The sequence below is a fragment of the Psammomys obesus genome, unplaced genomic scaffold (assembly GCF_907164565.1).
Source record: "Psammomys obesus unplaced genomic scaffold, mPsaObe1.curated_primary_1811, whole genome shotgun sequence".
Lineage (NCBI taxonomy): Eukaryota > Metazoa > Chordata > Mammalia > Rodentia > Muridae > Psammomys > Psammomys obesus.
In genome coordinates, this window is record NW_026588752.1 from 12,925,487 (window position 1) to 12,940,179 (window position 14,693).

General features: G+C 44.9%; 1 protein-coding gene across 1 annotated transcript in view; it reads right to left on the reverse strand.

Moving 5' to 3' along the window:
- Positions 1-14,693, reverse strand: part of Wwc1 (WW and C2 domain containing 1) — a 144,326-nt gene that overhangs the window by 58,574 nt on the left and 71,059 nt on the right. The window contains exons 2-3 of the mRNA XM_055604602.1: positions 13,606-13,715; positions 8,904-9,107 (exon numbers count right to left, since the gene is read on the reverse strand). Coding sequence (XP_055460577.1) covers positions 8,904-9,107; positions 13,606-13,715 — 314 coding nt within the window. The remainder of the gene's footprint in view (positions 1-8,903; positions 9,108-13,605; positions 13,716-14,693) is intronic.

Here is a 14,693-nt window from a genome sequence, read left to right on the forward strand (position 1 = left end):
GTGTGTGTGTGTGTGTGTGTGTGTGTGTGTGTGTGTGTGTGTGTGTGATGCCCCTCAAACCCCATGCTAGCCACCTGGCCCTTCTTACTTTCCCCACTATGCCAGCTCTAAGGCTGTTCCAGATTGCAGCTCATGTCCTACTTCCTTTATAACAACAAGGTTTTCCCCTTGCCCTTGCTGTTCTCTGCTATTTTCACTTCTGTTGCAGATAGCCCTGGGTGTGGCCAGTCTGCTTCTTTTTCTCTCTGCTCTGAACTCTTCCAGATTCTTTTAGATGCTCTCTCTCTCTCTAGCTCATCTATAAAAAAAAAAAAAAAAAAAAAAAAAAAACCTTACTCCCAACTCAGGAAGCAGCCATCTGGTGGTTTCTTTCCTGCACCCTTCCTTACTTACAGATATAACTTACACAATTTAAAACCATGGTACAGAAAACCGCAGAGCGAGATGAGAACGTGTCTGGCACATTCTGCTCCATGAAACCCAGCTGACAAAGACATGTACAGAAAAGTTAAATGGTGGAAGTATGCAGTTTATAAACTGATACACAAACACGTCTCTAAGAAGACATGAAAAGCTACTTGTCTGGCATGTGTGAGACTTTTGGTTAATGCTGCTGCTGGAGGAGGAGATGCTAAATGAAACTAATTTCTACCTTTGCATTGTTTTTGGGGTCTTTTTCATATTTTCTAACATGAATATCCACTTCTCTAATAAAGATGCTAGAAGTTAATTTTTTATATTAATGTATGGTTGAAAAGAAAATAAAGACCACCCTAGAACAATCATCTCTGTCCTAAGTCATCTCCTAATGCTTAGCTACGGCTTTATCATGTTAAAATATCACTGCCTTTTAATAGTATTTATGTCCTTGTGGTTTATGAAAAGGAACATAATGCAGTGTGATATGCTTCAAGGAAGAAAATGAGCCAAAGGAAAATCGCCACATACCACAAGCTCCCTAACTAAACTAGAGTCACCACAGAACTGGTACAATGTGTCTGAGGAGAGGTGACAGGGAAATGTATAGATATGAGACTCATTATGTCCTAAATAAACACCCTTTCCTACTGTGGACCAGTTTTTCTTGGTAGCGAAGGTATTCCTAGAGTGTCCTGAATCACAGTGAATGGAGAAGTTCATCTTCCCTCCCACTCTAGGTGGTCCGAATGTGGCAGTAAGAACCTGGACAAGCTGACACCATGCTTTTCTGGCCAATTCTCAGTGTCTGACCGGGACAAAGTGGGAAGCTGCTGTTTGGATTTAGTGAAAACATTTTGTGGGTTTAGCGGGGCTTTGAATCATGCACAAGGAAAAGTGAAAGTTTGGGGAAAAATTAGTCTCTATAAACAACAGAGGAGGCACCAGTGGACAGCAAAATACTTCATTCCTCAAAGCTTAGAGGGACGACCAGGGTGATGGGGTCTGGGCTTTACCACAAGAGACAAGCAGAGATGGGGCAGGCTTCCCGGCCTCTGTCTGGGCAAGGATGGAGGACTCAGGCGCTCAGTGTGTGTCATCACCTCCTGCCTTTAATTCTTCTAGCCTTCAGTGGGCTTGGGGGTCTCTGGGAGGGGCCTGGCTAGATTTAGATCAGGAATATGTACGACTTAAGCATATTCTCCAAAGATGTACATCCCAGCATTTGACAGTGGTTCACGCGATCTGTTATCCATGGTGGATGGTAAGAACACGATGGAAAGCCTAGAGAAGTTGTCGTTGTGGAAATAAGATGGAGATGTATGCAGCAAGGTCATCAGAGGGGGCTGCCAATTCTGAGAACCACATCCCACCACCCCTCCACCCCCCTCATGAAGCTGTGCTGCCAGGGACAGTGTTACACTGTGGGAGAGACATCAAGGATTGTGGAGCAGTCTGAAGACCTGTCAGAAGGGGCAGTTCCTGACCCAGGCCGGGCGAAGGTGATTCTGGGGTAAGTCCTTGTGAAGAGCATTAGCATCCCCTGGGCATGCTCGGAAATTCTGGAAGCAAAAGAAGCCAAGAAAGAACAGATTCCTACCAATGGGGCTGTCAGAGACTTGAATCCTTATTCTTGGGGGAATTCTTATGAAATGCACAATTTATACACAAAGCTGCTGAAATGGAACACAGCCCGGCGCATATTTTTTCAGGTAAACTTTTATCTGAAGTTTTTTTTCTTCTTTTTAAAAAGACCTCTATAAGCCAGGCATGGTAAAACTTATATAATCCCAGCACTCAGGAGGCCACTGCCAGAGGACTGTTGACAGTCCCTGGAGATCCCAAGCTATATAGCACAATGCAGCTTTTTTTTTTTTTCCATAAAATCACACAAAGTATACGCCACATGTATACAGTTGAACAGGTTTTCACAAAAGGGACATTCAAGTGATCAGCGCTCAGGACACACACAATTAGTTTCCTTCTAGTGTGTGTGTGTGTGTGTGTGTGTGTGTACCCCTTCATTGCCTTCCATGGAAAGGACGTCATATCCCAACAGGCCCTTGTTCTATTGATCTAAATTATTTTAGGAAAGTGGTATATGCATACAGTCTAGGAAACCAACCCAGGGTAAGATCTGTTCTTAAGAGAAGAGAAGAGAGAACATTTTATAGTCCTACCCCACAAACTCATACCTCCAAATAAAACGAAACTCATACTCCAAACTTAAGAGAAGAGAAGAGAGGACGTTGTAGAGTCCTGCCCCGTGAACTCATACCTCCAAACGAAACTATCTTTAATGTGTTCAGTGTTCTCTCTCTCCCCCCTCATCCTCTCTTCTCTCTCCTTCTTCCCGCCTCTCGTGCTAAGAATCAAATCCAAGAGACTCACACATGTGCTCTACCACTCAACCCCACCCCAGCCCTTCAGCCAGAACACTGTGTATCAACCTCTACGTCCCCAGTGATAGACATGCAGGGGTACCTTTTGGTCTGTGTTGGGTTTAGGCATTATTCATTCACTCCCCCTCCTCCAGGGAATAATAACTTAGTTTCTCTTTTCTTTCTAGCCCCACAACACACACCTGCACCCCTCTCTCTCTCTCTCTCTCTCTCTCTCTCTCTCTTTTCACCTTTGGTAAAAAGCCTATCTTCAGTATCTGTACTATTGTCATCTGCAAATGACTCAGGGAAGAGTCAGCTAGCTGACTTCCCTTGCTTGTCCTGTTAAGCATTTCTGCTCTGTTCTCATCTCTAGAGTTAATAACTGTCATTAGCATGTTAGCTCAGTGTCCACAAACACACCACTAACTCAACCTCACATTCTGCATTATCCAAATCCCCTCTCTTGGGGTGCAGGCACTATGCCTTCTGTCAGTAAGTGTTCAGCTTCCAAGGGATCTGGGAATTGGGTATGGACAGTTATCGCCCATGGGCTCCCGCTCTTTGCTGCTCCAGCACCCTCCCTCTTCGCCCTTCTCCTGTTTGCTGCATTTTAGGTCTCTCTTTCTGTACTACCCCATCATTTTGATAGAACTTCACTTCTAGTGGCTGCCTGGGAAAGGAGACAGGAAGGAAGCAAAAGTTTTGAAATCCCACATGTCTCAAAATATCTTTATTCTACTCTATACTTAAAGATAGTTTTGCAGTTATGGGGTTTTTAGGTCAGAACTGACTTTCCTGAAAAACGTAGAGGGATCGTGCTGGTCCAGTTCTCCTGTCTGACGGGCAAGAAGTATGGAGCAGCTTAAGTCCTGAGCATTTCTGTGTGACCTGATCTTTCCCTCCAGCTGCCTATAGGAGGTGGCATTGTTCCCAGTGGTGGAAATGTGCCTGTTGACATTCATCCACTGTGTTGGGTGAAGCTTTTCAATGTAGAAACCCTCCTGCGGTTCTGGGAAATTTTGTTGAGTTATTTCATGGCGGCTTCTTCCTCTGTTTCCACAGTTCCATCGGATACACTCTGATCTGGAACAGGCTTTCAGCACTAGGGCTCTGTTTTCTCCTCTTGTTGCCAATCTCGCTGTATTTTGGCTCTGCTTCCTAGAAGGTTTCCTCAGTTGTATTTTCAAATCTTCCAAGATAGCTGTTATTTTTCATGTTTTGATTTCTAAAACATCATGTGGGTCTTGGAAAGTCTCCTTGATTTGAAATACAGTTCCCTAGTCTTGTCTTGTGGCTATGTAGCCTCTGCTGAGATTGTCTTCTCATGAATATTTCCTACTTCCTCCTGAGCCTCTACTTCATATGTGGTTGGTCTCTATTTCTTCTGTTAACAGGATATCTGGATATCTCAGCTGCTACATATGCTAACGAGTAGGCTAACTTACTTGTTTATACACTGTGTGGTCCATGACTTTATTGACTATCTCAATCAGGAACTGCCTTTGTCATTCATTCATTCATTCATTCATTCATTCATTCATTCATATATTTATTTATTCTGTTTACATCTCTCTTCTGGCCAGGTCTCCCAGAGTCCTACCAAGCCTGGGGATGGTCTGTCACCATTCCGGGCATCAAAAGAGACATGAGGATTGAATTCTCCAAAGCCTGCATCCATGTTCAAATAATAATTATGTTTTGGCATGGCATATCCTGGCTTTTCTTTTGATTGGTGCCCTCTAATCTCCCAGTCCAGGGACTCCAGTACATACCTTCAGCCTTTTGCCAGGTTAGAGATGGGTAATCACCTAGCTGTACCAAGATGGGATGTGGTCTGTCTCGGACAATCTATTGAGACTCTCTTCTTTGTGCACCTGTTTCCAGAGATAGCTGGCGCTATGCCAAGTTTTATGTTCTATATAAGTACAGAACTGTCAGTGCAGAGCTGTCAGTTTTCCTATTTTCTGTCCATTTCCCCTCTTCTGAGGTTGTCCAAGTAGGTGATCATCTGCTTTGTAGCCTCCAGATCGTATTATGGTACAAGTAAGATAAAACAAAACAAATAAACAAAACCCACTATGACTGCGGACCGTGAGAAGAGAAAAGTTTATTTCCTCTTACAGCTTATAGGACATCATTCAGGGAAGTCAGAACAGGAGCTCAAAGCAGGAACCTGGGGGCAGGAGCTGAAGCAGAAGCCACAGAGAATGATGCTTGCTGGCTTGCTCAGCCTGCTTTCTTACAGCACCCAAGGCCACCAGCACGGAGATGCCACTAATGGTTAACTAACAACATGTCCTATAGACTTACAGTCCAGTCTTATGGTGGCATTTTCTCAATTGGAGGTTTCCTCCTCTCAGATGACTGTAGCTTGTGTCAAGCTGACATAAAACTAGCCAGCACACTCAGATTGTCAGGCATATTGGCAGCCACTTTTATATGCTGAGCCCTCCGACTGCCTCCCCCCCCCACTATGGGGTCCCAATGATTCTTTTTTTTTTTTTTTTTTTCCAGTTGGGAAATCAAAGTCTGAAGAGGGGAAGGAGCATAGCAAGGGTCCAAAGAACCCAGATCTCCCAAGCCCTCACCTGTTTCAGGCTGGGAGGAGCCAGATGTAGGCCAGGAACCTTCACAAGTGACTTGTCAACTTGGATTAAATGAAGGGGATCAAGATTTTGAGATCAGAGCTGCCTGGGTATCAAGGTGCCTGCTGCTTTGCATGTGACGCTGGAGGAGGCTGCCTGCCATTCTGGGCCTCGGTTTTCTTGCCCATAGAATAGAAACAGCACTATCTTGCAAAGAGGGTGTGTGTAAGTGGAGGGCCTTGCTTATCTCTCTCTAGGCATACAGTAGGTCCACAGTACATGCTGGTTTCTTTGTCCTTCCCCATGGGGCTAGAGATTACACCAGAGAGTTGACGATAAAGTCTATCCCAGGGTATGGCCCCACCTGTGACTGGTACTCGCTGTAGTCAAAGCCAAATGATGAAATCTTCACAAGCCCCGGCAGGCTACCTGAGTTAGAGGACAGGCATGTGGCCTCGCCAGTCTGTCATCCAAGAAAATTTATAAAACCCCAAAGAAGATCAAGATGAGGCTTTGGCCGTACCTCCTTTCACTGGGATCACTGGGCTGGGGATTTGACAATTCCTGGCTTGCCTGGCTCTAGTTGCCTGACATAACCCCATGGGGGTGGCCTCTGAGGCTGGCTCAGCTCAGGCGGATGTCTGAAAGTTACACCAATGGGCTGAAGAACGGTATCACTAACTTCCTGTCTTTCGCCGGTTATTTTCAGGCAGAGCATTCCTATTTGAAATGTGTGGGTCTGGATCGGTTTCAGAATTTTTACATTTCGAAATTCTTACATATACATAATGAGGTATCCTGGGGATAGGACCCGAGGCAAAAAATAGGAGATATATTCATGTTTGATATGAACTGAAAGTAACTTTATTTATTTGCTTATTTTGAGGCAGGGTCTCACTATGTAGCCTAGGCTGACCTGGAGCTCACTGTGTAGACCACGTTGCTCTCAAACTCACAGAGACCCACCTGCCTCTGCCTGAGTACTGGTCTTAAAGATACATGCTATCAGATCTGGCTTGAAAGTAACTTAGACAGTTTTATTGAGTACCTCTGTACACGGCACAAGTCCACTTGTGGCATCAAAGTGGCACTTAAACCACTCTAGATTTTGGAACATTTTAGATTTTGGTTTCATAGATTAGGAAGTCTCAGCTCATAGTTTTGGCGCCAGGGATCTGTGAAAATTCATTCACAGTACCAATAAATAATATATTTTTCGATGAATGAACAATGTGATACGCACCATTGCATCCTCTCATTGAAGTTCAAATTCCATAAAGATCCCCAGAAAGCATACTGTTGGTAGATCAATTTTATAACGAAGAAATTACAAGGTTACAGAGCCAGCAGTTGGCACTTGAAACCAGGTAATCTATCTCCGGTGCTGCCAGTGAAAGTATTACATGGGACCAGGCACGGTGGCACAGTCCTGTAACCCCAACACTTGGGAGGCAGGAATAGGTGTATCTCTGTGAGTCAGGGACCAGCCTGGTCTACATAGTGAGTCCGGGTCAGTCAGGGCTACATAGCAAGAGCACGCCTTTAAACATATATAGATTATGTCTCAGCATGCACATAATAAGCTAGACATCCCACAAATGTCCGCAATTCCAGCTCTGAAGTATCTGAGGCCTTCTTCTGGCTACTTCACAATACAGTCATACCCCTTCCCCATTCACAGACATGGACACCGCATCCATGCATGCATATAATTTATGGGCACGTACACACTAATTAATTAATTAATATTAAAAATAGTAAATAACCGGACAGATAAAATAACTTGGTAGATAAAGATACTTGCTGCCATGCCTGATGGGCTGTTCTTTGGCCTTCATAGAGGCAACATGGCATACATACATGTACATAAAAAATATACACATGCATATAAAAAATAAAGTGTAAATCCTCTCAAGCCAGCTTGGGACTTTGAGCTAAGCCCCATTTTAAACATGGAGCTATGTGTCGATGAGGATAATTAATTAGCCATCAACATGTTTCTAAGGAAATTATACTAGGTGCTTTCCCAAGACCAGTGGCTTTCAAATGGAGCCAGTTTTGCCTTCTATGGCACACTGAGATGTCTGGCAATGTTTTTGTTTGTTACAACTTGCAGAGAAGGGGCACGGCTGGTACTGAGTGAAGAGAGACCAGAAGGATGCTGAACATCCTTCTACATGCACAACATCCTCAGTGCCTGCTCCAAATGTCAATGGCGCTGTGGCTAAATATCTTGCTGTGGCCTCATCAGCCGAAGGGAGCAGATACAGAGACCCACACCAAACATTAGGCAGAGCTCGGGGAATCTTGCCAAAGAGGAGCCAGAGGAAGCAGGGATACCAGGGGAACATGGCCCATAGAATCAACTAAGCAGGGCTCATTGGGGCTCACAGAGACTAAAGGAGCAATCACTGAGCCTGCACTAGGCTCTCTGTGTACTTGCTATAGTTGTTTAGCTTGGGGGTTTTGTGGGACTCCTAGCAGTGGAGTGGGGTTACTTTGACTCTTTTGCCTACTTTTGAGACCCTTTCCCTCCCACTAGGTTGCCTCATCCAGTCTTGAAATAATGGTTTGTGCCAAGTCTTATTACATCTTGTTCTGCCATGTTCAGCTGATATCATTGGGCTAGCTCATCTCTGAAGGGAAACAGAAGAGCAGAGGATCTCTGGGGAGAAGGGAGGTGGAAGCAAGTGAGAGGATGGGAGGCTGTGGTCAGGATGTATCATATAAGAAAAGAATAAAGAAAATGAGAAACATGAAAGTTTATTCCTGCTGTGGTAGAGGTATTATCATCTATCGTTATTAATCATCCACTTCTAGAACTTTTTTTCTCCCCAAAGCAAATATTTCGTACCAATTAAACAACTCCCTGCTCCCCATCTCCCATAGCTGTGGATAAGCTTTAAGTGAAGTGATGTGGGATCTAGTTAACATTCCAAAATGTTTACCAATGAAACAGAATGAAGCAAGGCACAAACGGCAAATGAATTGATGCCTGCCACGGGAAGTAGTGGGGTGCTGGGGAGATGGCTCAGCAGGTAAGAGCACTTGCTGTGAACTCATAAGGACCTGAGTGTGGATCTTCAAAACTCATGTAAAAAGCCAGGCACCACATGTGTGTGCCTGTAACTACAGCAACTGGGGGAAGAGAACGCGGGAGAGGAAGACAGAAAGATCACTAGGGCCACCAGCCCACCTCCAGTGAGAGAGCCTGTCTCAAGGGAATAGAGACATGAGTAATAGGGCAGGATACCCGACATCCTCCTCTGGCTTCCACACCTATGGAAGGGTGCCAGCATCGGCACATACATGTATATGCGATGCCTGTGCACGGAGAACAAAGGAAAGAAAAAAAGTAACAGGAGGAACAACAGAGAGTACAATAGTTTGTGCAAGGAATGAAGAGGGGAGAGGGGCAGATTTGAGTCCTGAAGCTACTCTCGGCGCTCAGCACGCACAGTCCCTGCTGCACGAGTCGGGGACGCTGGCAATGGCCGCAGCGATGGGAGGTACTCACAGCTGACCTGGGAGCCCAGCTTATGCTCCCAGACGGCATGCAGCTGCTGATACTCCTGCTGCGCCAGCTCCAGGCGCTGCTGCTTCACCTGGTAGATCTCCTTCTGGGCACTCAGAGCCTCCTGGGCCACCACCAGGTAGTCCTTCAGCATGTGCTCCTGCTCCCGCCGCCATTGCACCCTCGGATCCTCGATCTGAGTGGTTTCTGAAACAGACCCCGGAGCGATAGAGGTCAGTGCCACACAAGTACGTACTGTGTCGGTGGGCTGTGGAATCCAGCACTGGAAAAATGAGAGTATGATGTACAGAAATTCATTTTATGTTGATGAGTCTATTGCAGCCAATAAATATAAATGGGTTAAACTCACTAAATGGCAAAGCAATTCTATCTGGATTAGTTACACAACCAAATAAATAAATAAATAAATAAATAAATAAATAAATAAAGCAAGCAGGATCAGTTTTCAAACTGAACAGCAAGTTCTGTCTGATAACAAGCAAAGAAGGAGTAAGGGTATAATAGAGCTTCCAGGCTACCTGCTATGGCTCAGTATACAAGGAAAAGACAATCACTAATCAGTATCAAATAACATGAATCGGTACCCTATCCTTTGTTAGCAATATAAAATAGAATAGCGTAATAATATAAAATAGAAACAGAGGCTTAACATATTAATATCCTGGACCAATAATTCCTCCTATAGTAATTTGTCATAAAATAATTTTTACAATTCAGGTAGATACGTTTGTATAAAAACATGTTAAAGAGCACGCACAAATCTGTGCTCCTTGCCGTAAGAGTCCTTTGTATATTCTGAATGTGGACGCTGTGCCTGCACTGTCAGCTTCTTAGTGGCCTCTTTGAAAATTAAAAAAACAAAAGAGGCTTTAGTTGATGAAGCCAAACTTATTACATTTTTTTTTTTTTTGGTCTGTGCTTTTTGTATATTGTCCAAATACGTGTGTGTGTGTGTGTGTTTCAAAATGTTTCAGGTTTTCTCCTATTTCATTTTTCCCCCCTTTTCTTCCCACCCCTACAATGGGTCTTGAGGTCTCAAGTGGTTCCCTACTCTAGTCTCTCTAATGCAGGAACACTCACTCCTCAGCATTTTAGCTAAGATTAAGTCTACTATCTAGTACTGAGACTGAACACATGCTATCACACTAGCCTTGGGCTTTACCTGTGTTTTCTCTTCGGTGTTTTTATAATTTTAGCTTTATAATGCTTAGGGCTATGGCCCATTTTTGAATTTGATGTGAGGTAGGGTTAGACATAAAGAGGTCCCCCCTCTACCACATTTCCATATGTAAAGCAATTGTACCAACAACTCTAAAGGTCTACTCTTTGGGAAACCAGGCACTCAGGAGGTCCCTTGATGGAGGAGTCATGTTAAATGCTGCTGGTTCTGAACTGGTGATTCTGTAAAGTGGCTCTTCCACAGCCCAGCCCTCCTGCCACCATAGCTGTTCCTTACACTACTAGATAATGCCCTGCCTGGGTAGACTCGTCAAGATCATCGTGGCTAAATATTCTTTTCAGGTTTTGTTTTTACTCAAGTTCTTCATGTTGTCGACATGTATAAAGTTAGGACACAGTTGGACAATTAAGCATGCTACAAGATACACAACCAAAAACATCATCCCCTGTAGTCATCATGGAGGACCACTTCATTCTCTCTACTGTAGGCTCCAGATCTCTACCTATACACACATTCCCCATGCAAGGTATACAACTGCCACACTCAGGAACTTTGCATATCTTCTCCTGCCTCTCATGGGATCAAAGGTGTGTGCCACCACACCCATCCCCTCTTGCTTTTTACATATACCACGCATCTGTTTTTCACAGCTAACAACATAGTATTTTCTGAAGAGCAACTGTTTTAAAAACAGTTGAACATCTGGGGAATAGCAACACTGTTACTATGCAGAGAACTGCAAATTAAAACTAGCCAAGACATAGTCTAAACCTATGGAAAAAATTCATTTTAAAAAATGAGAGCCTTAGCTGGGCATGGTGGCACACGGCTATAATCCCAGCACTTGGGGAGGTAGAGGCTGGAGGATCTTTGTGAGTTTGAGGTTAGCCTGGTCTACAAAGTGAGTCCAGGATAGCCAAGGTTATACAGAGAAACCCTGTCTCAAAGGGGTGGCCTTGAGCTGGATTTGACCTGAATGTCCTCTCCTCAAGGAGTAGCTTTAATGTACCAGAAGACACATGCAAGCTTCCAAAAGAAGGAGGCAACTAACAGTCTTACCCAGCTATGACTCCTATGAAGCAAATCAATGATCAGCATCGCATGGTAAACCTAAGGGTGCGGTAGTGGCACGCCCCTTGGTGGCAACCAACAGCTCTCTAATTGGATTCAAGATCTGCTCAACGAGAGGGAAACCACATCTGGTACTGGAAACCTAGCAAACTGCTCGGTGCTAACGAAATAATAGTGATTGGAGGACAATCTACAACCACTAATTTACTAAACCATCACTAAACAGTGTGTAAACATTTATCCTTATACCCACAGGTAAGCACATTCTTCATTCCACATCTGGGAAACTTCTCTTTGCGACAGATGGAGACCATTACAGAAAACCACAACCAATCAAACGCAGGGTGGTGGAGTCCATTCCCAATGGATCTGTTGGTTAGTTTTATGCCAACTTAACCTAAGCGAAGTTGTTACGGCCACAGAAAGCAAACTAAGAGAGATTTGGAGAAGAATTTTGCCCAAGAACAACACGTGTGAGTAAGATTGCTCCCACTCAATGGCTCTGGATGACTGAAGCTGCGACAGTCACACCCTGTTACATTTGTCTCCATACTGCCACCTAGAGATATGGCTTCTTCCACCCAACAACACTACTCCCAAACCAAAGGGAAACCAGTAGCCTAAGAGACTACCAGATAACACTCTTCCCGCTGGGTCCCATTTCATTACACCTCTGCATCGGCACACGCACACACACACACACCCCGCTTCTGCCATCATCCCCTGGAGAATTAACTCTGCCACGGCCTGCTAGTCCCTCCTCCCTTCTGTCTCTCCAGCAACTCCCAGAAGCACCTTAAAATCCCACTCCTGCCATGAGATTTTAATGAGTGGGATGCTCTGAGCAATTAGGAACAGGAAAGGACTGATTAGGACTTCCGTACATCAGCGATTAACCCAGCATCTGATGCGGCCCTCCAAGCATTAACCTCGTTCCCCACACACACTCAATTAGGCATATTTACTCCTCATTATCCAGTATGCAATCATGAGTGCTAATAAAAAAAAACCTTTGCTATCCCCAACAATGCCATTAATGCCATTAGCTGTCTCCCAGATATTCTTCTATGCTTTGTTGCCCATTCATCCACTTACTCATGCATTCATGCACTCACATACGCCCTTCTCTGCTTGGCAAGGGTTAAGTGCACACCTACTGTGTACCTTGGTGGGCGAAGGCTTGGAACGAGACAGAATTAGACATAGTAACTTCCCCAGAAGACACAGTGAGAACAGGCAAAGGAAATTTAGAAGAGGAAATGGAGGAATAGGAGCACAACTCCATTCTTCGGTATCAGTTCAAATCCCAGCTCAGCCATGTTTTCTCCTTTCCTTTTTTGGAGATGGCTGTCCTGGAAAAAAAATCACTGTGTATTCCAGTTGGCCTCAAATCCGCCATCTTCTTGCTCATCCTCCCTAGTGCTGGGATTAGGGGTGTGCACCATCATGCTCAGCCATGTTTTTATCTCTCAGTATTGAGCAGCCAGGTGCTACCTCTAAATCTCAATAAGATGAAGGTAAACATCCTAGCACATGACAGGGTCCCTGGGAGAACTGAAAAAGACACTGCCTACTGAGCCTGCCACAGCACAGAGTTGAGTGTGTGCTCAAGATGCAGTGAACAGTTAGGAGTTGGTGGCCTACCCTCAGCCTTTAGCCTTTGCCAGGCTCCTCCCATTGGCCCGATAAAGAGTATTTTACAGTTCTACAGACACAGGAACATAGGCAATCCCTGATGCATTGTACATCATTTCAGAGGACAGCATTGGTCTTGGCTCACAATATGCATACGCTGCCTCTCCTCAGCTACGCATCCCGTCCCTATCTTCCTCCACAGCATGTTTCTGCCTTTCTCAGATAGTTCCTCCATCATGGTCCCAGAAGGAGAGAGCGACAGTGGGAATATTCATCTTAGATCAGAATACAGTGGTCACAGATAGGAAACGAAAGTGGGCTGACTCACACGCTAATCTACTAAGAACATACATGCATCTACATTGCTAGAGGCTTGCTAGGGCTTCAGATACTGGAAAATGACAACTTGCATCTATTCTTCAAGAGGAAAAAACACTCATAAACATATACGAAGAATATGCATATAGGCACATACACAAACTATTGGAAATGTTCTAGAAATGATATATTGAATTGATAAAGAAGAAATCAAATTGTTAATAATGTTCCTCTAAAATTGGGGAGCTGGAGGGAGCTGAGAGAAGTCTCATATTCTATTAAAAACCCTTCCAAACTGTTGTTTTCACATGAGCATACATTATCTATGTATATCTGCACTGACATCTCTAAGTCTACATTAAACAAAACACAATCTGCCTTCAAGGCTCTGCTGGTACTTCCGTGGAGGTGGGTGTGAGAAGGGGAGAAGATGGGCATGAGGAAGGGGTCTGGGAAGGGGAAGGGCAGCGAAGAACTCACTGGTATTGTGGTCTATGAAGTAATCTCCAACCTGTGGATCATAGGCTTCTTCCCATCCCAGCGGCAACTCATCGCTAATGCAGTCGGCAAAGGTGAGCGGTTTGGTGTACCTGGCAAGGAAGACAAGAGGCACAGTCCATCAGCTGCAGCCCCCAACACTGCCGCGATATGCGACGCGCTGTGCTGTTTTTCCGACTCCCCGCTTCTGACGGTTCAGCAGATCCAGGCGTTTTGCACCATAGCACCAGATCTGCTGTGCCCTGAGTCAGTGGGAAGGTAAAGACATTCTGCAGTAAGGCTACCCCTAGGAGGAAGGCAGAGGATGTATTCTGATCCCAGCATTTTGCTTCTAACTTGGCAGTGACTTCCCCAAGTCATCTTTCTGTCCGGATCTCAGGCTGCCGCATCTCCAGTTGATTGCGCAACAGCTCAGAGGCCAAGTCTTGGCTTCATGACTTGGATTCCAGCCCCCTTCTGGCTTTTCCACCTGCCGCTGGCTAGCCCACCCCAAACTGCAGTCTTTGTCCTGGCTCTGTCTTGTATTTGTCATGCCCATTTGCCCTTCGAAAAGCTGGCCTCCTGCGAGCTCTAGAGCAACAGACGCCCCAGCCCCAGGAGTCTAGCCAGCAGGTTATATTTATTTGCTGATTGAGTTGGATCCCAAATGCCTGCTCCCACTACTCATTCTCCTCAGCCAGCTCTGGCCAAACTGATTATTTGGCAAAAATAACTCTCTAAGGTCCCATCTCGAAGGGTGTGAACTGGTACTAATCACCAAGTCTTAGTGGCTAAATCAGACAGATAAACAAACCATGCAACTGAAGCAGCAAGGCCTTGTCAAGGCTGGAAAACTGCACCATACACCATTTTTCCAGGGGTTCAGCCAGAGAACAGGGAGCCAGGAAATCAACACATGGGACCAGTAGCTCCCCAAGACAGCCACTTTCAAGTATTCCTAGTGCTGCCTCTGTCTAGAATAACCACATGCTGTCATGCCCATGTGAAGGTCAGAGGACAACTTTTGGTAGTTAGTTCTAGCCCAAGGCAGGGTCTCTCTTGTTTTCTGCTATTGTGCAATTCACCTGTCT